General features: G+C 46.3%; 1 protein-coding gene across 3 annotated transcripts in view; it reads right to left on the reverse strand.

The window, feature by feature from the left end:
- The window catches only part of LOC139543943 (retinoic acid receptor RXR-alpha-A), a 156,839-nt gene that overhangs the window by 60,149 nt on the left and 70,073 nt on the right, over positions 1-26,617 (reverse strand). For all 3 annotated transcript variants that reach the window (XM_071350537.1, XM_071350539.1, XM_071350538.1), the window contains exon 3: positions 7,551-7,789. In XM_071350537.1, the coding sequence (XP_071206638.1) occupies positions 7,551-7,789 (239 nt within the window). The remainder of the gene's footprint in view (positions 1-7,550; positions 7,790-26,617) is intronic.

Genomic DNA, 26,617 nt, shown 5'->3' on the forward strand with positions numbered 1-26,617 from the left:
ACTAATGGCCTGGTACTCAGTGATCTATTGTCCCTCTAATCACTCTGACATCAATGCAAAAGCACGTTGCGCAACCTTTCTATAGGCTAAGCAATTTCATGAGAAAAGTTTTGATGGCTTCTATTTAAAAGAGGAGGATCCCATCAGCTTTCTATAGGCTAGGACTACTATACACTATATATACAAAAGTATGTAGACACCCCTTCAAATGTTGTGGATTCAGCTATTTCAGCCACACCTGTTGCTGACATGTGTATACAAACAAGCACACAGCCATGCAATCTCCATAGTAGAATGGCCTTCCTGAAGAGCTTATTGACTTACAATATGGGACCGTCATAGGATGCCACCTTTCCAACAAGTGAGTTCATAAAATTTCTGCCCTGCTAGAGCTTCCCTGGTCAACTGTTAGTGTTGTCATTGTGAAGTGGAAACGTCTAGGAGCAACAACGGCTCAGCCGCGAAGTGTTAGGCCACACAAGCTCACAGAACAGGACCGCCGAATGTTGAAGCGTTAGGCGTAAAATTTGTCTGTGCCTCTGGAAGCAACATCAGCACAAGAACTGTTCGTTGGAAGCTTCATGAAATGAGATTCCATGCAGCCACACAAGGCTAAAATCACTATGCAAAATTCCAAGTGTTGGCTGGAGTGGTGTAAAGCTTGCTGCCATTGGACTCTGGAGCAGTGGAAACGCATTCTCTGGAGTAATGATTCACGCTTCACCATCTTGCAGTCCGATGGACTAATCTGGGTTTGGCGGATGCCAGGACAACACTACCTGCCCCAATGCACATTGCCATACTGTAAAGTTTGGTGGCCGAGGAATACTTGTGAATGATGTACTATCACTTGTGAATGATGTATTATCACTTGTGAATGATGTATTATCACTTGTGAAGGATGCCCAGCTTGTGCAGTAAGGCAAGAAACAGCACATGCCGTTTAAAAAGAGCACAAAGCCTACAGAGCACATAGTCTATAGAGCACATAGCCTACAGAGCACATAGCCTACAGAGCAGATAGTCTATAGAGCACATAGCCTACAGAGCACAAATTCTACAGAGCAGATAGCCTATAGAGCACATAGCCTACAGAGCACATAGTCTATAGAGCACATAGCCCACAGAGCACAACACCTACAGAGCAGATAGCCTATAGAGCACATAGCCTACAGAGCACAAAGCCTACAGAGCAGATAGCCTATAGAGCACATAGTCTACAGAGCACAAAGCCTACAGAGCAGATAGCCTATAGAGCACATAGCCTACAGAGCACATAGCCTACAGAGCAGATAGTCTACAGAGCACAACGCATATAGAGCACATCGCCTACAGGGAAGATAGCCTACAGAGCACATAGCCTACAGAGCACATAGCCTATAGAGCACATAGCCCACAGAGCACATAGCCTACAGAGCAGATAGCCTACAGAGCACAAAGCCTACAGAGCAGATAGTCTATAGAGCACATAGCCTACAGAGCACATAGCCTACAGAGCAGATAGCCTACAGAGCACATAGCCTACAGAGCCTAGTGAAACGTGTTTTTATAAGCCCAGTCATTGTGCAATCACATGTGAAAAAAAAGTTTTGACTGGCCACTATTTAATTAAAAGAGGAACCCAGCTAACTCGTGTTAACTATGTTCTTTGCTCAATTCTGAAAAGCAAACACATGAATCCACTTTAAAACATGGTAAACATAGGCTGCGTGTGAGTTTCAAGTTTGGACAAGATCATTTTCACCATAAAAATGCAACTACATAATAAAGCATTCCATGCATCATCGCATTTGCAGACATACGTAAGACGGCCTACTATTTGTAATGTGATGATGAGTAGATTGGATAGTCATAATTTAGGCTAATAATATAACTCAATCACTGTTCACAAAAAAATACTGTTCAATGCATGGCTGAGCGCATATTGCGTAGAGTAGACCTGGGCTACATCAGCTACGGTTCTTCTATGGGAAAAACGTGGCCTTTCATAAACACATTTCATGCAATTCTACTACACTTTATACAACTGGAGACATTAGCAGAATCTTTTTTAATACGACAAATAACGGTAGCCTACTCTGCTGACACTGACAAACAGATCACTAAAAACGACGATGTCCATATACTAGACCTACATGAACGGAAGGCACACATACAATTTGACATCCATCTAAACTGGAGGAGGAAATGATTGTAAAAAAACAAACGTTTAAGTAGCACTGACCCAACCAACAATGATAAATAGTGAATATGTGCAGTGCGCACTCACCAGGGATATTTCCCATGCTCTCCAGTGGTGCCAATAAGATAGGCTATACTGTTATTCGCTCAATTAAGTTCAGAATTTGTCTTTTCATTGTCTTTTCATTGTCTTCTCTTTACAGCAATAACCATTTGCTTTCCCACGATTGTATTTTAAATATTGCGATATGCCTGGCTTGGCCTCTCAGACACACAGTCGCAACTCAACAATAATCTGCCCAAATTGCGTGCGCTGTCTTTCCTTCTGACCGTAGACAATAAGATTCAAAACAACTTATTATTTCTAAAGGAGCTAATGATCCTCTGTGGCCAAATGATGCCTTAGTAGCCTTTTACAAATGATTTCATGTATTTCTGTATAGACAGGAGTAGGCAAATTAAGATTTATAATTTTGGCTATTTAATTAAATTTACTTTAGGGAAAGCTTAGCTTCCTCTTTCCTTATGGGTGTGCTGCCTATGGATGCATATTAAAATAAATTTTAAAAAAAGAATCCACCCATAGGCTATATGTAAAGAGCAGATTAAATTAAGAACAGTCTGATGTGTGAGAATATTATCAAGTGCATGTCAAATTGTGAATGAGAGACTGATGAAGTGTGAAGAAACAGAGCAGAGCTCATGCATTTCATGCAACTTTTTTCAAATCGTCATTAGAGTCGCATCATGCAGCCTTAGAATGTATTAAATATCAAAACATAAAGCCCATCGTTTGTAGAACAACTGAAGTTGCATAAATTACTCTAAATTAAGCATATAGGAGGATCTGATTCTTTATTAACCGCTCAACACAGAATGTGAATGTGCACACTCCTTCAGAAATCATTTGGAGAACATATCCTTTCTATTTTACTCAGCTATGTTCAATTGTATTCTTCATACTATAAAATAATATAAAATAATGCTACAGAATTCTAAGCACATTTTGTCTGCTAAATGAACTAGTTTAGCCCACAGCCATATGACGTAGCCAGATCAGGGCCTAACATAAGGTTAACTCAGAGTATGCTATTCTGTTCTTCTGAAATAGACTACATTTTCTTCATATCATGTTTCTTTAGACTTGATTAAAATAAATTATGGATTTATTGTGATGGTGTAGGCTATATTAAATGGATTTATTAGGCTTTTTAAAACGTATATGTTCCAATGGTCTGCATCAGCGGCTTGTAGACTAGGGTGAAAGCCAGGAGATGCGAAACGTGTTTATGTTATTTGCATGACAATAACCGGCTGACAAAATGTAATGACTGCCACAGCCCTAGTCTGGACACATCGCTGCTGAAAACAATCTGTTGGAAGCTCGATTTGCTGCTTGACTTGTTGTTTTCTCTCTTCCCACAAACCCCAGGCTCAATGATGACTGTGAAATAATAAAAACAGACATGTTCTTCATTAGATCCTGTATGAAACAGTCTGAGACAAAGCCAGAGCTTGACTCCTGTATCCTAGTCTCCTAGTTGACTCCTGTATCCTAGTCTCCTAGTTGACTCCTGTATCCTAGTCTCCTAGTTGACTCCTGTATCCTAGTCTCCTAGTTGACTCCTGTATCCTAGTCTCCTAGTTGACTCCTGTATCCTAGTCTATTCCACCCACTCCTAGTTACAGACCACAGTTCTTTAAATTTGGTCTGGTTGAATGGTTTTTAAGAGCAGCTTATATATGTTTATTTTAGGTGCATATAAGCATTCACTTTAAGAACCATTTAAGGTATGTGGAGTAGTGTATGTGTGTGTTGTGGGTGCTGTAGTGACTCATTTTGGGTTTGCAGAGTTTGTGTGTGTGTGTGTGTGTGTGTGTGTGTGTGTGTGTGTGTGCGCGCGCGTAGGGTCAGACTGTCTTTGCAGTTTTAAGTTGTAAAGACCATACCACCAGATGCAAATGAAGCCCTCAGCGGCCTTTTGGGTAGGTTTAAAATAAATGTGTTGCCCCCTGAGGCATTTCAGTTAGAGGGGCCTCGGGGGCCAGTGTGTGAAATCAAACCCCGGTGTTGTGGTTTCTTCCCCTCAGAGTAGCCTCCCTCAAACACAGCTGGCCTTCACTGAGGCCCTTCATATGGATGCAGGAGGTAGACGCATTATCATGCATGTACACTGAATCTGGTTTAGGGGTTCAACTCAATCCCTGTGCTCTGTGACTCTGTAAATCTGGACCAGGTATGCAATGGGGTAACATATTTGTCTGGATACGGACTGCATGTAAACTACATACGTAGGTGCCATTACGCTGTAAGCGCATGGCGAGAAGCAGAAAAGCTCAGGTAATTGCTACCTAGAGATGACTTTGGGTAAAAACATATTGGCCTGCCCATTTGGTGTGATTGACATAGCATGGGTGATGGTAACTGCTCTCCTGGGACTCTCCACATGGCTCCATTGTGTGCCCATTAGGACCATGTCCCCATGATGTCATAGAGCGTGGCTGGTGCCTAAACCAGCTCTCATCAAAGACCAGCACATTGGAGTGGAGCTTTATTACTCCCACACAGGAAGGGGCTGCAGTCCATTCTGCTCTCCCCCACTCCATATATACTATATTATAGCAGTGTGTTTTGCCCCAGTCTCCTAGCGACCCTTACCTAAACAAGATGTACCAAAACGGGTGAATGACATCACCGCAAGCATATTTATACGTTATAAAGAGCATTCTATTTCTTGTAAAACATTGACACCTTTTTAGCATTAGTATGGCCTCAGCTCCAGAAACACACACAACAGGCTTTATGTTAAGAGTTGTGGGCCTGTATGTCCCAGACTTTTTGGAGTGGAACAGCGGAGGTTGGAGAGACAGAAACAGGAGTATTTAATGAAACGGAAAGCACTCGGTATCTGCCACTGGTTTCAGCTCTAACTGAGGACAGAGGATCCCTTTCAGCAGAAATGACAGCCAGACAGCATTGTCTATTGTCATTGGAAGTGTAAAATTAGTTCCAGTCCTGGGTAATCTGTGGTGGCTGTGATAGAGTGATGGCTGGAGCGTCAGAGGCCCAAACTCAGAACAGGACTGGACAATTTCCTACGGGCAAGGCTGTGGTCTGGCGCTCCCCCCAACCTACCTCCCCAAGAAATGTCTCCCAGAACATACCAGAAAGGGGGGATAATCCCACAAAAGACCGTAATAATAGAGAAAAAACACTTAAAGAAAGAAAGACATGGAGAGAAAGAAAGAAAAGGTATCAGTTTCGACTAAGTGTTCTCCCTTGGAACAATGCAGACGATATTTTAATCTTAAACAATATACAGTGCAAAAAGCCGGCTCACAGAATGAATGTCAGTCTAAGCACAGACATACCAAACTGGTGTCGCTAAAAAAGACTAAATAAGACCTCAGCTCGAGGTCCAGAGCCAGTCAGCCACTAAGTTTGCCTTGGTTCTGGTTCTGATCTGCAAGTTGGACTGACTGATAAATGTAAGATGTGGCTAGTCTTAAGGACAGGTTGATCTTCTACATGTGGTTTGATGGCTAGAATACAAGATGGTTGACAAAAGAAAAGTAGTTCATGTCCTTTCCCATGCCACGTCCCTCTGGGCACTGTATGTATAAATATGAATGTGTGCGTGAGGTAGGGAAGTCTCTAAATTGTGTGCACGTGTGCCTGTGTTTGTGTGTGTCCAGTGTACTGTATGTGTGTGTGGGAGGTCATTGCAGGTGGGGTATCGTGTTGCGGATCCTGGGAGGTTAAATACAAGAGGGCACAGAGAGCGGCGAACTCGTTCCGCCCGACTGCTCCTGAAAACCGCCAGTCAGCCGAGTGTTAAGAGCAAGAGGCATCTGCCGTCTGACTCAAATCACCTTCCATCAGAGAAGCTGTGCCTCGTGACCGCAGGGCCACGCCACCTTTAACCCTCCAACAACCCTCTCTAATTAACTGTAGACCAGCTACCAGTCATCTCACAACTCTCTCTCTAACCAACTGTAGCCACCACCCTTACCAGTCAGCCACCATCCTCTCTAGTCAGCCAGCTACTAGTCAGATCCAACCCTCACCAATTACCACCTTCCACCCTCACCACCTACCAGCAACTGTCCCTCCACCCAGGATTTTCCAGTTGTGAGTTTCATTGAGTTCATCTCTGACTGAAAGAGGTGAGTGCATGTTGGCGCTGAATCATCCCGGAGAACATATAACTCAAACCTTCTCTCTTACAGACCTTGAAACGTACACGGATCCGAGCAAAACCAACAGTAGCCATTGCTACTGTACCAAACATTATATTCAACCTGCATATTGAAAAGGCAGGATCGAGTCCACATTGCAGATGAAAGCACAGGAATTCAGAAGCGGAGGAGGAGAGGAAGGGGAGGTGGGGCTTTCTTTCTAGCAATGGAAGAAGAATGCAGAATTGGGTTCTCTCTCAGAAAGTGCCCTTAATCCACACTTAACTCTATTACATATGGGACGCTTTGGTTAGGAGCGCAAAAGCCAGGGAAAACCATTCCAATAACAGTGCATCGCTGACTCCCTATTTAACACAATTATTAACAAACACAAAAAGGCTGTTACTGCATTTTGGGGAAACGTTTTTAGATTTGGCTTTGAAAGGAAACTGGGCCACGGGAAGCTTTGATGTCTTAATTATGCTTTTTTTCACCACCATAGAAACTGGGGTGCTTATTCATGGAACAGAAGAGAGAGAGGGTGGGACAGAGGGAAGGAGAGAGAGATAGGAGACAGACAGAGAGAGAGACCGAGAGAGAGACAGAGAGACAGACAGAGAGTGAGAGAGTGAGAGAGAGTGAGAGAGAGAGAGAGAGAGAGAGAGAGAGAGAGAGAGAGAGAGAGAGAGAGAGAGAGAGAGAGAGAGAGAGAGAGAGAGAGAGAGAGAGAGAGAGAGAGAGAGAGAGAGAACGAGAGAGAACGAGAGAGAACGAGAGAGAATGAATGAATTAACTAATGAAAGTGCAAATCAGAGAGAGAAAAGGAGGAAGGAGCCCGATAGCTGGGAAGAGAGAGGGAAGTAGGGTGAGAAAAAGTGGAAGAGAGCAGGATGGGGTGAGAGATTGAAGAGATTAGGTCAGAGAGGGAGAAGAGTGAGGGACAGAGCTTAAGTATCAAACTGTGAAAAAGAAAGGGTCACGGAAGAGCCCCCCATGCATCACAGGACCCAGTACTAGGGCAGTTGATTTACGGTTGTCTTCGGGTTGGTCAGGCAAGTGTGTGTGACCGGCATCTGTGTGCTTGCACCTGTGTGCTTGTCTGCAACATCTGTGATGTGTGTGTGTTTGTTATACAGGTATGAGTGTGAGTGTGTATGTGTTTGTGTGTGTGGATCTATGACAGGCCTTACCTGGGGGCTGACACTGGGGCCGTAGCCCATGCCGGGCGAGGACATGGAGTGTGGGCCCATGGGGGAGCTGATGACAGAGAATGGCGAGCCCAGGCCGTTCATGGGAGAACTCAGGGTGCTGATGGGAGAGTGCAGGGAGCCCGAGGGCCCCATGGAGGACGGGCTGAGCAGGGATGGGTGCATGCCCCGGTGGGACGTGGGAGAGCCCAGGGGAGACGAGGTCACCTGGCCTGATGAATCTACACAAGAGAAGAAAATGTGTCAGAATAAGCAGCGTCATTAAGACGTATTTTCGGCGTTATCAACATCAGCATCATCAGCAACATTATTTTCAATGTACTCTCAACGAGAGCAGTCTGTTATATTAATCATTACCACAACTGTCTAGCGGTATTAACTTGCAGTAAAAGCCTATAACTTTAGGATCTATTATGCCCCATACATTACACTGGATGTGATGAAAGACACCTTGCATTATAATTGTGGACAGCTGAGTGTAGCCATCTAAAGGCTTGGTGCCTGAAAATTACACAACCAATCCCATCTAATCTACTTCATGGGCCATATAGCAGCAATCTGCACAGTCACAGCTTGTTATGCTTCTCCCTGCCCACCTAAACCTCACGCCTCAGCGCCTCCTTTGGCTGTCTGCAGAGACAGAGACACAACCTGCAGCCCAGAGCCACAACCCTGACCCTGACCTTTTCACATCATAGCTGAACTTGAGTTCTGCTCTGCAGGGCTGGAGGACGACAGACAGACATACACTGAGTACACAAAACATTATGAACACCTGCTCTTTCCCTGACATAGACTGACCAGGTAAATCCAGGTGAAAGCTATCCCACTCTAAAGGTTCTTCACTAGAGAGAGCCTTCCTTTGCTCCCACTGTGTTATTCACTGGTCCCTCTCTCCGTGTCCCTCTCTCTCACTCTCTCTGTGTCCCTTTCTCTCACTCTCTCTGTGTCCCTCTCTCTCACTCTCTCTGTGTGTGTCTCTCTGTCACGGTGTATGTGTGTGTCTCTCTCTCTGTGTGTGTGTGTCTCTCTCTCTCTCTCTCTCTCTCTCTCTCTCTCTCTCTCTGTGTCTCTCTCGCTCTCTCTCTGTGTGTGTCTCTCTCTCTGTGTGTGTCTCTCTCTCTCTGTTTCTCTCTCTCTCTCTGTGTGTGTCTCTCTCTCTCTCTGTGTGTCTCTCTCTGTGTGTGTGTGTGTGTCTCTCTCTCTCTCTGTGTATGTCTCTCTCTGTGTGAGTGTCAATCTGTGTGTGTGTGTGTGTGTGTGTGTGTCTCTCTCTGTGTGTGTCTCAATTCAATTCAATTCAAGGCACTTTATTGGCATGGGATACATATGTTAACATTGCCAAAGCAAGTGAAGTAGATAATAAACACAAGTGAAATAAACAACACAAATGAACAGTAAACCTAACACTCACAAAAGTTCCAACATTTCAAATGTCATATTATGTGCAAATAGTTAAAGTACAGAAGGGAAAATAAATAAACATACATTAGAAGTCGGAAGTTTACATACACTTAGGTTGGAGTCATTAAAACTATTTTTTCAACCACTCCACAAATGTCTTGTTAACAAATTATAGTTTTGGCAAGTCGGTTAGGACATCTATTTTACGCATGACATAAGTCATTTTTCCAACAATTGTTTACAGACAGATTATTTCACTGTATCACAATTCCAGTGGGTCAGAAGTTTACATTCACTAAGTTGACTGTACCTTTAAACAGCTTGGAAAATTCCAGAAAATGATGTCATGGCTTAATTTGAGTCAATTGGAGGTGGACCTCTGGATGTATTTCAAGGTCTACCTTCAAAGTCAGTGCCTCTTTGCTTGACATCATGGGAAAATCAAAAGAAATCAGCCAAGACCTCAGGAAAAAGATTGTAGACCTCCACAAGTCTGGTTCATCCTTGGGAGCAATTTCCAAATGCCTGAAGGTACAACGTTCATCTGTACAAACAATAGTACGCAAGTATAAACATCATGGGACCACGCAGCCGTCATACCGCTCAGGAAGGAGAAGCATTCTGTCTCCTAGAGATGAACGTACTTTGGTGCGAAAAGTGCAAATCAATCCCAGAAAAGCAAAAGACCTTGTGAAGATGCTGGAGGAAACAGGTACAAAAGTATCTATGTCCACAGTAAAACGAGTCCTATATCGACATAACCTGAAAGGCCGCTCAGCAAAGAAGAAGCCACTGCTCCAAAACCGCCATAAAAAAGCCAGACTACGGTTTGCAACTGCACATGGGGACAAAGATCGTACTTTTTGGAGAAATGCCCTCTGGTCTGATGAAACAACAATAGAACTGTTTGGCCATAATGACCTTTGTTATGTTTGGAGGAAAAAGGGGGAGGCTTGCAAGCCGAAGAACACCATCCTAACCGTGAAGCACGGGGGTGGCAGCATCATGTTGTGGGGGTGCTTTGCTGCAGGAGGGACTGATGCACTTCACAAAATAGATGGCATCATGGGGCAGGAAAATTATGTGAATATACTGAAGCAACATCTCAAGACATCAGTCAGGAAGTTAAAGCTTGGTCGCAAATAGGTCTTCCAAATGGACAATGACCCCAAGCATACTTCCAAAGTTGTGGCAAAATGTCAAGGTGTTGGAGTGGCCATCACAAAGCCCTGACCTCAATCCTATAGAAATGTGTGGGCAGAACTGAAAAAGCGTGTGCGAGCAAAGAGGCCTACAAACCTGACTCAGTTACACCAGCTCTGTCAGGAGGAATGGGCCAAAATTCACCCAACTTATTGTGGGACGCTTGTGGAAGGCTACCCGAAACGTTTGACCCAAGTTAAACAATTTAAAGGCAATGCTACCAAATACTAATTGAGTGTAGGTAAACTTCTGACCCACTGGGAATGTAATGAAAGAAATAAAAGCTGAAATAAATCATTTTCTCTACTATTATTCTGACATTTCACATTCTTAAAATAAAGTGGTGTTCCTTTCTGACCTAAAACAGGGAATATTTACTAGGATTAAATGTATTTGGCTAAGGTGTATGTACCCTTCCGACTAAATATGGGTTGTATTTACAATGGTGTTTGTTCTTCAATGGTTGCCTTTTTCTTGTGGCAACAGGTCACCAATCTTGCGCTGTGATCGCACACTGTGGTATTTCACCCAGTTGATATGGGAGTTTATCAAAATTGGATTTGTTTTAGAATTCTTTGTTGATCTGTGTAATCTGAGGGAAATATGTGTCTCCAATATGGTCATACTGTCACGACTTCCGCCGAAGTCGGCTGCTCTCCTTGTTCGGGCAGCGTTCGGCGATTGACGTCACCGGCTTTCTAGCCATCGCCCCTCCATTTTTCATATGTACATTTGTTTTGTCTTGTTCCATACACACCTGGTTTTCATTCCCCAATCAATCTACATGTATTTAGTCCTCTGTTCCCCATCATGTCTTTGTGTGTAATTGTTCATTGTTAACGGTGTATGTTCACGCGCGATACTTTTATCATTTATGTTCCGTGTTTTTGGGCACTTATGTCATTTTTTGTGCCTATTATTGAACGGAATAAAAGTGCACCTGTTTACTCTACCCTGCTCTCCTGCACCTGACTTCGCCTCCCTTACACAGCCTTAACACATACATTTGGCAGGAGGTTAGGAAGTGCAGCTCAGTTTCCACCTCATTTTGTGGGAAGTGTGCACATAGCCTGTCTTCTTTTGAGAGCCAGGTCTGCCAACGGCGGCGTTTCTCAATAGCAAGGCTATGCTCACTGAGTCTGTACATAGTCAAAGCTTTCATTAAGTTTAGGTCAGTCACAGTGGTCATTAATGTGTCAAGTAATTATCTTTTTATTTTTTCATGATTTGGTTGGGTCTAATTGTGTTGCTGTCCTGGGGCTCTGTGGGGTCTGTTTGTGTTTGTGAACAGAGCCCCAGGACCAGCTTGCTTAGGGGACTCTTCTCCAGGTTCATCTCTTTGTAGGTGATGGCTTTGTTATGGAAGGTTTGGGAATCGCTTCCTTTTACGTGTTTGTAGAATTGAAGAATTTATAGAATTCTTTGTAGAATATTTTCTGGATTTTGATCATTAGTGGGTATCGGCCTAATTCTGCTCTGCATGCATTATTTGGTGTTTTATGTTGTACACGGGGGATATTTTTGCAGAATTCTGCATGCAGAGTCTCAATTTGGTGTTTGCCCCATTTTGTGAATTCTTGGTTGGTGTGCGGACCCCAGACCTCACTATAAATGATTCAAGTATTTTTTGCCAGATCCTAATTGGTATGACGAATTTTATGTTCCTTTTGTTGGCATAGAAGGCCCTTCTTCCCTTGTCTTTCAGCTCATTCACAACTTTGTGGAAGTTATCTGTAGTGCTGATCTTTAGGCCGAGCTATGCATCGTTTTTTGTGTGCTCTAGGGCAACGGTATCTAGATGGAATTTGTATTTGTTGTCCTGGCGACTGGACCTTTTTTGGACAACCATTATTTATTATTTTTCCTGTCAGGCCCCAGGTCTCGCAGAATCTGTGCAGAAGATCTAGGTGCTGCTGTAGGCCCTCCTTGGTTGGCGACAGAAGCACCAGATCATCAGCAAACAGTAGACATTTGACTTCAGATTCTAGTAGGGTGAGGCCGGGTGCTGAAAACTGTTCTAGTGTCCTCGTCAATTCGTTGATATATATGTTGAAGAGGTTGGGGCTTAAGCTACATCCCTGTCTCATCCTACGGCCCTGTGGAAAGAAATGTGTGTGTTTTTTGCCAATTTTAACCGCACACTTGTTGATTGTCTACATGGATTTTATAATGTCGTATGTTTCTTCCCCAACACCACTTTCCATCTATTTGTACAGCAGACCCTCATGCCAAATTGAGTCAAACGATTTTTTGAAATCAACAAAGCATGAGAAGACTTTGCCTTTGTTTTGGTTTGTTTCTTTGTCAATTTGGGTGTGCACGGTGAATACATGGTCTGTAGTACGGTAATTTGGTAAAAAGACAATCAGACATTTGCTCAGTACATTGTTATCACTGAGGAAATGTATGCGTCTGCTGTTAATGATAATGCAGAGGATTTTCCCAAGGTTGCTGTTGACGCATATCCCATGGTATTTATTGGGGTCAAATTTGTCAATTTTATAGATTGGGGTGATCAGTCCTTGGTTCCGAATATTGGGATGACGTTAAAGAGTTTAAGTATAGCCAATTGGAATTTGTGGTCTGTAAATTTGATCATTTCATTGAGGATACCATCAACACCACAGACCTTTTGTTCTGTAGTTCATTCAGTGTAATTGTAGAATCCATCTCTCTGTCTCTCTCTCTCACACACACACTCTCTCTCTCACCCCCTCTCACGCTGCATATCTCTCTTTCTCTCAAATCTTATTTCCGTTCTCTCATTCTCTCTCTTCCTTTCTCCTTCATGCCTCTTCCTCTGCTACCTACCTTGTCAAGGTGGCTAACAACATAAGCTGGCTTTCAGTGCACCTTCAATAAGAACTTTCCACAAACAAATGTGTTTGTGACACTCCAATTTCCATGCTGGAGACCTAGAGGCATTATGCAGTGATTGAGAGCAGGTCTCATCCATCCTGCCATGTTCCATAAGGGTCTGAATTCCTCCGTTTTATGCGCAGCAAAATAAAACTGATGGATTGCTCAATAGGTGACAGTTGAGAATAACAACAAGTCCAGTTGGGAGCGTTCTCCAGCAGAGCTTTGTCTCACTGACATCACAGGCCGGTGTGTGTGTATGTGTGTGTGTATTGTAGTTACTTCCTCAGTGACAGGGGGACATGGTGGGGAGGCTTTGTGCCCCTCGGTCTCTCCTGATCAGCAGGCTTCCTAGCAGCAGCCAGGTTGTCTGCTCAGCCAAGCCAAACACTTCCCCTGCGTCCTGCTCTCCTCACGAGCACTTCCTGCAAACACGCCACTACCTCACAGTTACACGCACACAGGCTGGGAGGGAGGGGCGGCCCTATCCACTCCCAAACAAACACAAAGCCATTTAATAAATGGCCAACTAATCTCCATGTATATCAGTTCTAGAATGAATCCTCGGACTGATGATGTTCAAGTGTTTCCGTCCTCATAATTACATTTTCTTCCTAAAATAAAATCAGCCCAATTCCTAAAAAAGCTCTGCCTGAGCCAGCACTTCCCCAAATCCATCCTCCAATTGGGTTTTAATTCAGGGAGATAAAGCAGGGGAGATAAAGCAGGCTGTGGTATTAGGGCTGCCAGTCTGTCATTGTGGGGCTTCAGCGGGGGGGGGTTGCAGGCTAGCTGACAGAGAGAGGAGAGGAGGCCCAGGTTGAGGCAGGCAGGCCCACCCTCAGGTTGATGTGAGAGAGCCAGGAGGTGGGGCAGCTCAAGCCTTTTTCTCTCTCTCTGGCTGTCATCAGGGGACCAGGGCTCATTGAAGAGACCAGTGCAGGAGGACTAAAGAACATGACTGTATGGCTGCTGAGTGCTGACCTTGCTTTGCATCAGGTTGATTCTGTGTTTAGTCCTAAGTGTATGACTCCATTTAGTTTCGTTAACCTCATTTACTATAAATGGTTACATTGTGCTGTATGTGTGTGTGTGTGGGGGGGATACCAGAGCAGGATTATAGATGGATGAAACGGGCTCTGGCTCTAATCGCACAGCTGGTGGGAGAGGGGACAGCCGGGGGCGGGGGGGGGGGGGGGGGTACTACCACAACTGCAGTCTCTGACACCATGATTACAGAGTGACACTGCTGAGCTGACCACTTTCATACTCCTCTTAAAAGGCAGCAGGAAGAATCAAATCAATATATATGGTGCTTCTACCCTGCTACTACTGGGTCTATTGAACCTGTATCAGCTATGACTACCTGTAGCTCCTCCCAGCTCTACTAGCCCTCTACTAGCCCTCTACTAGCAGCTCACTATGCTTTCATTCCAGCTCATTTTGTCTTTCACACTCTCGTTTTTGTCCCGACCTGTTGGGCTAGAAAGTGAAACATGTTTTACATGCCCTCTAAGGAAACAGGGCAAGCTCCAGCAACTGTTTGTACTACCTGCACCACACATAAATATGCTCACAAGATTAGATAAGAGAGTGTAAAAGAAAGCTGGAGATGAGGGAGGGAGTGGGGGGGGAAACGGTGGCAGCATCCAAAACATGTGTGGCAGGCATCCAGGTCCCCTCTGTGCCAATACAAAAGGTTGACTCATGTTTTGATGGGGAATAAAAGTGTTTGAGTTCTCTTGTTCTGAGAGGCTTTCAGCCTTGCCTGCCTGTCCCAGGCTGTTGATTGGCCCACGCTGCTGGGCACACAAAAGCACAACTGACAGATACAAATGAGCAAATTAGGGCCCATCTCAAAGGCAGGCGCCGGCAGAGTTCAACACTAAACCCTCCACACGGGCAGGACTCTCCCTTGTGCTTTCCCCCTTCTTCCCTCCCTACGTATGTGTGATGTCTTTGTAGAAACCAACCAAGTCCTCTCCTTCAGCTGATGTGTTACTGCATAATTTGTTTTATAGGATGTGATAGGAGCTGAGACGGAAGATGTTGGTGGCTCTCAGTATTCTCATTCTGTAACAGGAGGCCTGACACTATACAGGAGTCGCACTGGGAGCAGGCTGGGAAGGGGAGTGGGGTGGGGGGTGTCCCAGAGATAAACGGGGGGGGGGTGAATGTCAGGGGAGCACGCCCCCAGAGACATGAAGGAAGGGAGGGAGGAAAGGAGGGAGGGAAGGAAGGAAGGAGAGGAGAGCCTCCTTAGAAGCACAGCCCAGGACCTCACACAGCAGTGGAAGACTGCCAGAGACCTGACTGCATGACTAATGTCTGCACTTGAAAAGAAATTGGGTTCATTTATTAACTGTCCTCTCTCTCTCTCTCTCTCTCTCTCTCTCTCTCTCTCTCTCTCTCTCTCTCTCTGTGTGTTCTGGATGGTTGAGAGTACAACTGAGCCACAGAAGGTTGACGTTTAGTTTATCTCTATGGAACAGTTACATCATCATCATGCATGGAGAACAAAGCCACTTTGCATTCCTCTGAGGCAGAGAGCATAATAAAACCAAGCCCAAACCATCCTCATTGGCTCACAAGCCCATTCTTACAAAGCCGAGTCTGTGCTCCAAGAGTTCTCTGAAGAGACACTCAATAGGTTGGATCCTGTTAGTCTGTACTGGTGTTTAAACATAGGGCTGTTGTTCAGTTTCAAAAGACCAGGGATTATTAGTTTCAACACAGTGGACCGGTGAGTCAGTAACTGACGACCCGCTTGGTCATGTGCTTTCAGAGCTGTGTGTGTTGGTGGCAGAGATGGGATCTAGGATGGGTTCTTAAGGCACCGCAAGACCATCAGCTCTGTGTTAAAGTGCCTCTGCCACAACCAGGTGGTCCTGCATTAGGAATAAGAACACCCCCGAACCAGACTCAAACAGAGAGAACCTAGGGAACCCAGTGTGTTCCCTGCGCCTCTCTCATCTCTCTCCCCAACTGCCCCCCGACATAATTCAACTAGCCAGCGTCACCGAGGAGGATTTGGTTGGAGGATGTGGGAGAGAGAGGGGGGATGAAGTGAAAAGAGAGTCTCTGAAATCCCTGAACAACACAGACGTCTAGTTTCCATGATGCAATCCTCCTTCCTGCAGTCCCAGGATGACTCAACGTCAATGCCCACCACACGCCACTCTCTCCAGTCACTTCACTCTGACATTGAAATACATACAGCAAATGCCGACCCATAGACCTCTCTAGAGCCATAACAATGTCATAAAGACATCTCCACGAAGCATAAGACTGGTATGGAGATGAGCCTTGGAGCCGTATGCCGCCTTAGCAGGGTTCAGTCTCAGACCCTATGCACAATGGCTTTTCCATGCTGCGCTCTTGGCAGCGGCCCACTCTAGAAATGATGCCATTGCTGAGAAACAGTCCAGGAAAAAAGCGATAATTTCACAGATTTTCACAGCCACGTTCTCAGCCCCAACACCAACGGGAGCCATGTTAAAGCTTCCATCCTCCTGGTGAATCACTCACACGTTGTCCGCCATCATTACAGTGGCTATGCTAATAAACCAACGCTGAAGTTTGGGCTTTCTTGTTGACGCAGCCTTGTGCCGCCACATCCCTCTTAAAAGCTCCACGCAAAATGTATTATTCACAGAGATGTTTGGAGGTAGGATGAATGTAGGAGAGGCAGCCCTGTGCAGGCAGCTGCAGCAGTGAGGATGAAACAGCCGTCATTAGCATTTCTCAGGGAGGTTCTGGAAGGAGGGGGAAAAAATAACACCTGCCCAACAGACCCACGCCGCCGTTGCATAAACCCAAGGCCCAAAAATATAACTTCATTGGAGTGCTTTACCTACTTTACCTCTGATTCAGCAGAGAAATGGCAAGAAACTACTTCTGGTGTTGTGTCTGCCACAGATAGGGGAATCCAGGATGCTTGGCCAGAATAGTGCCAGACCACCATATTCTCCTGAGTGACAATATCATACTTTCATTACGATCCTCCTCACACTCTTTATCAATAACTGAACTACTGCACTGCTTATTATTCTGAATTTCTCAATGCAGGATAAATTGTGTGTGTGAGTGTGAGTGTGTTCACGTGTTTACTCATTAATCAGGGAGACTCTTTCTCTGGGTTTGTAGAAACAGGCTAATCTGGTCCACACAGTTTTAACAGTCAGAGTAAATATTACAGCCTGGTGTGTTTACTGTGTGGCAGGGGAGAGCTGGGAAGACAGGATAGGGGGGCTAAGGTCCAGCCAACAGGGGAAGTAAGCCTACCCACTGGGCACACACTGGTTGAATCAGCGTTGTTTCCTGTGCCCAGTGGGTAGCCATGGAGGAGGATCACGTGACGAGGCATGGCAAAACTCCAAGAACAGACTCTCTCCATTCATCTGTCAACTCACAAAGAGCAGTTAGACATAGTGTGGGGTGTTATGGTAAGGACCCTGGGCATAAGAGGCTCTTATTCACATCTAGACCTCCCTCAAAAACACCTGTACAATATAATAATCAACAACAAAAATAGTACTGGTCAAGAGTGTTGGGACCGAGAGTAGAATACAACTCCATGAGAGAAAGATACTACTCCATGAGAGTAGGATGCAACTCCATGAGAGTAGGATACAACTCCATGAGAGTAGAATACAACTCCATGAGAATAGTATACTACTCCATGAGAGTAGGATACAACTCCATGAGAGTAGGATACAACTCCATGAGAGTAGAATACAACTCCATGAGAGTAGGATACTACTCCATGAGAGTAGGATACAACTCCATGAGAGTAGGATACAACTCCAAGAGAGTAGGATGCAACTCCATGAGAGTAGAATACAACTCCATGAGAGTAGAATACAACTCCAAGAGAGTAGAATACAACTCCATGAGAGTAGGATTCTACTCCATGAGAGTAGAATACAACTCCATGAGAGTAGGATACAACTCCATGAGAGTAGGATACTACTCCATGAGAGTAGAATACAACTCCATGAGAGTAGAATACAACTCCATGAGAGTAGGATACTACTCCATGAGAGTAGAATACAACTCCATGAGAGTAGAATACAACTCCATGAGAGTAGGATTCTACTCCATGAGAGTAGAATACAACTCCATGAGAGTAGGATACAACTCCATGAGAGTAGGATACTACTCCATGAGAGTAGAATACAACTCCATGAGAGTAGAATACAACTCCATGAGAGTAGAATACAACTCCATGAGAGTAGAATACAACTCCATGAGAGTAGAATACAACTCCATGCTTACAAACCCCACTCTCTGTGCTTCCTTCCAGCAGCACTGTCGACTCTAAGTCCTATGACCTCACCACACTGGGGGGTAGGTGTGGGTGGGGGGGTGACCTCACCACACTGGGGGGTAGGTGTGGGTGGGGGGGGGTGACCTCACCACACTGGGGGGTAGGTGTCGGTGGGGGTTGACCTCACCACACTGGGGGGTGGGTGTGGGTGGGGGGTGACCTCACCACACTGGGGAGTAGGGGTGGGTGGGGGTGACCTCACCACACTGGGGGGTAGGTGTGGGTGGGGGGTGACCTCACCACACTGGGGGGTAGGTGTGGGTGGGGGCCTCGCCACACTGGGGGGTGGTTGTGGGTGGGGGGTGATCTCACCACACTGGGGGGTAGGTGTGGGTGGGGGGTGACCTCACCACACTGGGGGGTAGGTATGGGTGGGGGCCTCACCACACTGGGGGGTAGGTGTGGGTGGGGGGTGACCTCACCACACTGGGGGGTAGGTGTGGGGTGACCTCACCACACTGGGGGGGAGGTGTGGGTGGGGGGTGACCTCACCACACTGGGGGGTAGGTGTGGGTGGGGGGTGACCTCACCACACTGGGGGGTAGGTGTGGGTGGGGACCTCACCACACTGGGGGGTAGGTGTGGGTGGGGGGTGACCTCACCACACTGGGGGGTAGGTGTGGGTGGGGGGTGACCTCACCACACTGGGGGGTAAGTGTGGGTGGGGGGTGACCTCACCACACTGGGGGGTAGGTGTGGGTGGGGGGTGACCTCACCACACTGGGGGGTATGTGTGGGTGGGGGGTGACCTCACCACACTGGGGGGTAAGGGTGGTTGGGAGCTCAGGATGAGGGCCATTGTTTTCTCCGGCAGTCATGACGAGATGAGATGCGATCCGACAGCAGAACGGCAACTGTTGTGGGAGACTCCGGGAAGCCTAAATGAAGGTATTATTCTCCTCTCCTCAACTCTGCTTTTACTGTCTGACAAGGCCCCTATCCCATCTGCGAACCAACATGTATTGTGAAAAAAAGAAAAGACACGACAAAAAAACTTCAATGCTGGATAAGTGGCTGAAAGGAACTCAAATAGGCCACCCATACCATCTCTGTATGTGGGCCGCTAACGACCATCATTTGATACGGAATGTTGACATAACCTCAGTCTTTTTTCCCCCGCTGACACAACCGACTTCATTAATGATTTAACTCTCTCCCTCCCTCCCGTTCCTCTCCCCATGGTTGTTCTGTCAGTGGGATGAAAGATTCTTTCCTCTGGCTGTGAGAGAGCGAGCAGAGCGGCCTGGTTGACTCTGAAGTGGCTGGAGAGGTGATGGAGGCGCGGTTAGCCACGGCTAAGTGCCAGATAAGCTGCAAATTACCGGTGCCATCGCTAACGGTGGCCTTGCTGCCAACACTGTGATCCACTGATATGGTCTAATTGTTCTCTTTAACTCCGAGGTGATATGCTGTCTCCCCCTGTGAGCCAGCGCCACCCACCCACCCACCCAGCCAGCCCCACCAGCAGCAGCGCTAGCTGGGGAACAAAATAGCAGATGCTGCTCAGAGCAGAGCAGAGCTGGGCCAGGCCAGGCAGCACTACACTACACTCTCCATCCAGTGTGCCTGGCTGCCACAGGGGCTGATCTCTTCTGGAGAGCTCTCTCTTCAGTGACATTGATTTAGAGGAGTTTGGAGAGCAGCCAAAAGGCAGGGAGTTTGATTGGCACCTGATGGAGTGATTCTCTGAATGACCCCGGCACAATATTGATAAAAACAGCATGCATTAGTAAATGGGCTTGTGGACATGCTCAGTTGCATGTAGCATGACGGTGTTCCTGACATCTCTATCATATCACTGCTCCTATCTCCATGGGTGAGTCCATGGGATCTCAGTCTTACTGTATGGCTAGTCACACACTCCTGTCATCTTCATGGCCAGGCCAATACACGGCCAGAAGTTGAAATCCAGACAGGTGGGCTCTGGTGGGCAGCTCAGCCACACACAAACACACACACTCTTTCCATTTTAGTCCAAATCCATCTTAGTATTTACCTGCTTGTCAGAGAACTCCATTACAGCCAACTCTCATAGCTCCCCGAGTCCCTTTGAGCCTTTCAGCTGCAGCAATGAGCCCTTTGTGTGACAGCCTGAGAATAACACTCATCAAGCTACGGCGGCACATGCTTACTTCTACATCAGAGAGAGAGAGAGCGAGAGAGAGAGAGAGAGAGAGAGGCAGCATCCCGGCCCCCAAGCTCTACCACTCTCCTCTCCTCCGGAGCTGTGTCTGTCTGACAATGGTGGGGTTGATCAGAGCGGGAGCGAGACAGGACATGGAAAGGTAATTACTGAAGCAGGACAACCTGTGGAGTCCTCCCTGGAGAAGATAACTACATCTGCTGCCGCCCGGCCGCTCGGCCATCCCGAACTCCTCTGGCTCTCTGAAGCCTCATTACTTTGTCAGCGGCAGTGCGGCGCTACGTTAAAATGGCGTTAACAGCTAGCGCTAGGTAGGAAGCCCTGCTCTTACACAAAACAGAGCAGCTCCGGATGGGGCACAGGCTCTGAGAGAAAAACAGCGCTTGGAGTTCGTAGATGGAATATTACGTCGGAGCCGTGAGAGCCTGTAATCGGCTCCGCCGTGGATCACCTACTATTATTAAGAAGATAGTCCAGCTTATTTTCTGTATTACAGGTTTGCTTTAATCAGGAGGACATGGCACAGCTCTGATTACAGCACTGTAGGTTTCTCAACATGGTCACATGGCAGTAAGAGCTGCTCATTGCAAGGACTATTTGTGTGTTCTCTGTAATATGGTTTTTAGTAACCACGGTGAATAGAGGCATTCAGGAAGCTATGATTCAATGCTGAGCTTCCGCTTTTGTTTGCCCTTTGAAATTGGATGCAAGAACTGGAGCTCAAATCACAGCTGCGAGCCTTATCTACCCGTCTCGTTGCCAAAACACACACGCACACAGTTTGATATCAAAAAGCAACAGGCTAGATGTAGATTATAACTAAGAGCTTGTAAGTAAGCATTTCACTGTAAGGTCTACACCTGTTGTATTCGGCGCATGTGACAAAGACAATTTGATTTGATTTGAACTACAATTTACAAATGGTTCAGAACTGCCAGTCACATTCATTCTCACTTTCAATGGTCATCATAAAATGTCTCGTTATGAGCAGCTATGTAGACTGAGGCCCCAGTAGGGTGAGCTGCAGAAGTCTTGGCCTGAGTAGCTCAGTTGTGCATCACCCTGCAGGGTAGCTGGGGACCAGCAGCCCCTGCTTTTACGAGGTGTGAGGGGAGTGTGGTGGTCAGGACCTGTGGTTTCCCCAGGCCTGAAGAACTCTTCAGTGGAAAACCACAGGGTCCATTTAGTCGCCACTCAAGCCTCGGCAATTAGACCGAGAGAGGGAACAGAAAAGCTTAGACTAGCTTGCTATGCAGCCTGAAACCATGTATGGGTAGGACTGAGGCTTCGTAAAACCATCAGACCACAGTGATTCATTATAACAATTATTGCAGAGCAAAAACAGGCTGGCCATTCGTTCTACTGGTCACACCACACTGAGGAATCTAGCAGTAGTTATCTGCTGTTCTGTGCCTCTGTGGCGGGTTTTTCAGGGCCTGGCGACTGGCTATTTCTGTAGCGAGGCCGTCCTGTTCCACTAGAAGTACTCAGAGAGGGGTTGTGAATACATCTGATGATGGTAATACATGGTAATGATAGCAAGAGACTTGGCCTCAGTATCTGTAAAAATGGATCACATACGGGAAACTTTGAAAGGTGTATCTTGGTGTGTGTACATGTGTGGATTTGAGTGTGTGTGTGTGTGTGTGTGTGTGTGTGTGTGTGTGTGTGTGTGTGTGTGTGTGTGTGTGTGTGTGTGTGTGTGTGTGTGTGTGTGTGTGTGTGTGTGTGTGTGTGTGTGTGTGTGTGTGTGTGTGTGCATTTTGCCCTTGGCCTCTGTCAAAAGCAGTTGTTTCTACGCATCACTCCACATGGAGATTTGAGGGAGATATTATCATGGGCCATAAAAACGGTAATTTCTCTCTGACATGTCACATGACATACATGGGTATGTTTCCATGTCATTTAGGATAACAGATCCTTTTGAATCTGCGTCAAGACAGAGAAAAGAAGCTGGTTCCCATTTCAGTTTGGAAAAACTAACAAAGCATAGGAGCCGTTTCAGTGGAAAGCCTGAATTTATTGACCATATAACAAGCCTTTGAAATATTTTTTTCAAATATTTTTTTCCTGATTATTATTATTTTGTTCTGGGCTGTGCAGTGCTGGGGCTCTGTGTAATGAAACCCAAATGTAGAATGATCTGGCTCTTGGCCCTGTTCTGTGCTGGAGCAGAGCAGCAAGGTGGCCCCAGCCCTCCCCAGAAACACAGAGACTGCAGTCCTCTAGTCGAGACCCCAGGGGCGGGACTGAGTGGGGGTTGGAGCTGAGGTGGGGGCTTCTCTGGGAAACTATGTGTCTACGTGCTGCAGGAAGAGGCCTTGCAAGCCAGGGGGAACACACAAGCCTCACGTGGGGGGGGGGGGGGGGGGGGGGGTTATATTGAATGTGTACTTTGGATCTTCCAGTCAACTCTCAGAAAACAAACAACAACATAAAACCCAGGAGGGGGGGCGATAAAGGGGACGGGAACTGTGGAGGGGGGCAGTCGTGATTCCAAGACAAATAAGCAGAATCATAAAATACAGTCGTTCTATAGAAGGATGATCCCCAAACCCATGTCTGTCTCTCACACACACAATATAGAACACCATGGATATGAATATTTGGCTAGCAGAAGCGTACTGAGGTTTCAGCGTACACATACTAAGTCAGAGGACAAGGCGTAAGGCCTGTCCAACAGACACTGGCAACAAAAACACCAGGACCTCGTCCAGCCATTCACCAGACATCAAAGCAGATGACTGCTTCACGCCAGACATCAAAGCAGATGACTGCTTCACGCCAGACATCAAAGCAGATGACTGCTTCACGCCAGACATCAAAGCAGATGACTGCTTCACGCCAGACATCAAAGCAGATGACTGCTTCACACCAGACATCAAAGCAGATGACTGCTTCACGCCAGACATCAAAGCAGATGACTGCTTCACGCCAGACATCAAAGCAGATGACTGCTTCACGCCAGACATCAAAGCAGATGACTGCTTCACGCCAGACATCAAAGCAGATGACTGCTTCACGCCAGACATCAAAGCAGATGACTGCTTCACACCAGACATCAAAGCAGATGACTGCTTCACACCAGACATCAAAGCAGATGACTGCTTCACGCCAGACATCAAAGCAGATGACTGCTTCACGCCAGACATCAAAGCAGATGACTGCTTCACGCCAGACATCAAAGCAGATGACTGCTTCACGCCAGACATCAAAGCAGATGACTGCTTCACACCAGACATCAAAGCAGATGACTGCTTCACACCAGACATCAAAGCAGATGACTGCTTCACACCAGACATCAAAGCAGATGACTGCTTCACAACATACATCAAAGCAGATGACTGCTTCACGCCAGACATCAAAGCAGATGACTGCTTCACACCAGACATCAAAGCAGATGACTGCTTCACACCAGACATCAAAGCAGATGACTGCTTCACACCAGACAAACATCTACTCAGAACACAACATAACATATTTACAGCCAGTTATGGGTTTGGGTTGAGATTCCAATCAATAGAAAACAGGTGCAAATCAAACACAGCATGAGACAGAGAAGTCATGATGATAACAAAACCCTGCTGGCTAAAATCTTAGCTCCAAAAAATGCATAGTTCACGAAACATCCTTGCATCAGTCTCTACACTGTAAGCGAGTAGCCTATTGCACTATAGGGATCACTATTGCGAGCGATTCTCCAGTTGTTTCTGCCAGATAGGAGGACAGAGGGCCATCATAACTGAGTACACAGATCATGTGTGCCTGGGGAGGTGATTTTCAGGACAGCACCAGATCAAACAAGGACTCATCCCTCTGATGCACTACAGGCAGGTGATCCTAGCGGGAGAGACACACTGCAATTATACTGGGGTGAACCATGGACCAAGTGAACCATCATAATAAGCATTATCTGGTGAGTAATTCATGAAGCGGGGAGGATCAAACCAACACACTGTTCTTTTCTCGCAGTGATTCGGTCTCTCTCTCTCTCTCTCTCTAAGGGCGTCCCTAGAGGAGGATGATAATCCCAGTTCGGGAGAGTCGGTCTTGTCTTTCATGTCCTGGGAAGACGCATTGGGCTGAGTACTGGTGGATCCCTGCCTGCATCTGCAGAGGCCTGTGTCAGCTGCGTCTCCCCTCTCCTCCTTCTCTAACCACTAAACCTGCCCGAGACAGGCACTCGGAGTCGATAGTATGCTGTTCGACTGTTTACATCTTGACCACCACACTCTCTTTCTGTATTTTGTCTCAGTCAGTCAAGAGGAGGGAGAGATCTGTACTGTAGTTCTGTGTTACATCTAGCCCCTATGAGAAAGTCCTGGTGAGCAGGTCATATCAGCCATCACAGAGGTTTTTCAGTAGATTAAATATGAGAGTGTCTGAGCTCAGCTTGCCTGTCTAAGAGCTCATCTCCTCTCTTGTCTGAGCTGGACAGCTTGTATTTTAGGAGAGGGCCAAGATGTAAGCGCTTAATCCTTTATAATACATGCTTGTATTCCTTCTCTCTGCTCAGCTAGGCCTATTTCAATGCACACTCACACACACACGCACCAATCCCAAACCCATCTCCTGCCTTTAATGACTCCAAACCTGTAATACTCCTTAAAAGGCAACAATTTGAGTCATACATTGAAAGGCTCTACACAGAACAACGGCCTCTCAGTCCTATCTAAAGGTTGCTTTTCTAATGGGACGGCACGCTATGGAAGAATGATGCAATGCATTTGATGTGATATTCATGCTGGGAAAGTCATTTTCTGGAAAGTTTATTTCCATGTGATAAAATCCATATTTCTTTGCCTATGCCTTCCAGGCACGTATGACCATGAATCGAGTGTTATGATTGGCTAGGCGACAGAGACCAAAAGTGAGTGTTAGGATTGGAATAGGGAGCGACGCTCCAGAGAAACAGGTGTGTTTCATTGGCTCTGATGGATATGCCCATAGTTTGGAGCGCGTGATTGGTCGAAAAGGACACCGCCATCCTAGGAGGAAGCTGCTGATGCCTGGTATGTTTGTGGGCATGGAGGCACCGGGGGCACAGGGTACAGACCACCTGGATCCTGGGCCTCAAAGGCTGGCCTGACAGAGTCAATCTGAACAACGTTGTACAGAAGACACAGAGGAAGCCTGCAGACTTCCTCACTCTTCCATTGTTACTGGCAGCAGGCCAACAAACACACACAGTCCAACCAGAATTATTTAAAAAGGAGCTTCAGCTCGGGATTTTCCACAGTTAGGAGATTTTTTTCTGCTTTGCCTTGTGGCAAGACAGGAGATTAAACGGCTGAAAATCACATGAACGGCAAACTTTAAAATGGGAAAATGACTTGGTCTTTTTGAGAAATCAGTGTTTTGGAGGGAAAAAAGCGTCATCATTACAGTGTACTATTCAAAAACAAATTAGGTGAATGAAGAAGCAAACAACAACATTCGATCACAACAGGAAAACTCTTTCATACACAAAATGGCTATACAAATCAAAATACCCTCAAAACACACAGCATATACTGTAGTAATACCAAGAGCCACCACACTGTGTTGAAGCTATGTGTCAGTCAGCCCTATATCACAACTTTAATAATTAATTCAGCCATATGCTTCAGTCATCCCAGCCCAGGCTTAGACAGAAGCCTTTGCATTACAACAGGGTTGACCTATAGTGACCCAGGCACTTGGCCTCAGTTACTAACTCTGCTATGGAGCCTCAGCCTACAGTAGGGCCACAGTCAGGACTCAACTCCCCATCTCTGTTGATTTCTCCTGTCCAATCTTCTCCTCTCGTCATCTTCTGTATCTTTTTCTCTTCATTCTATTTTGTCCTTCAATTCAGTCTCCTTTCCTCTCTCCTGTTTTCCTCACTCCCATCCTCTAGTCCCCTCCATCCTCCTCTATGAGCCCAGGCTGCCATCACAAACAGCCCCGCTGGGCAGGGTGGATGTGATGTGGGATTCCCCTCCTCCCCTGTGGGCCAGGGCCACGGTGTGGTGTTCTGACTGGGGGACCAGAGAAAACAACCTCCCCTCATCAGAGGAGCTGAGTCGGGCCAGGCCAGGCTAGAGATCAGAGGAGTTCAGTGGGACTGGGGTTACTGCAGAGGAAGCCCTC

The sequence above is a fragment of the Salvelinus alpinus genome, chromosome 18 (assembly GCF_045679555.1).
Source record: "Salvelinus alpinus chromosome 18, SLU_Salpinus.1, whole genome shotgun sequence".
Taxonomy (NCBI): domain Eukaryota; kingdom Metazoa; phylum Chordata; class Actinopteri; order Salmoniformes; family Salmonidae; genus Salvelinus; species Salvelinus alpinus.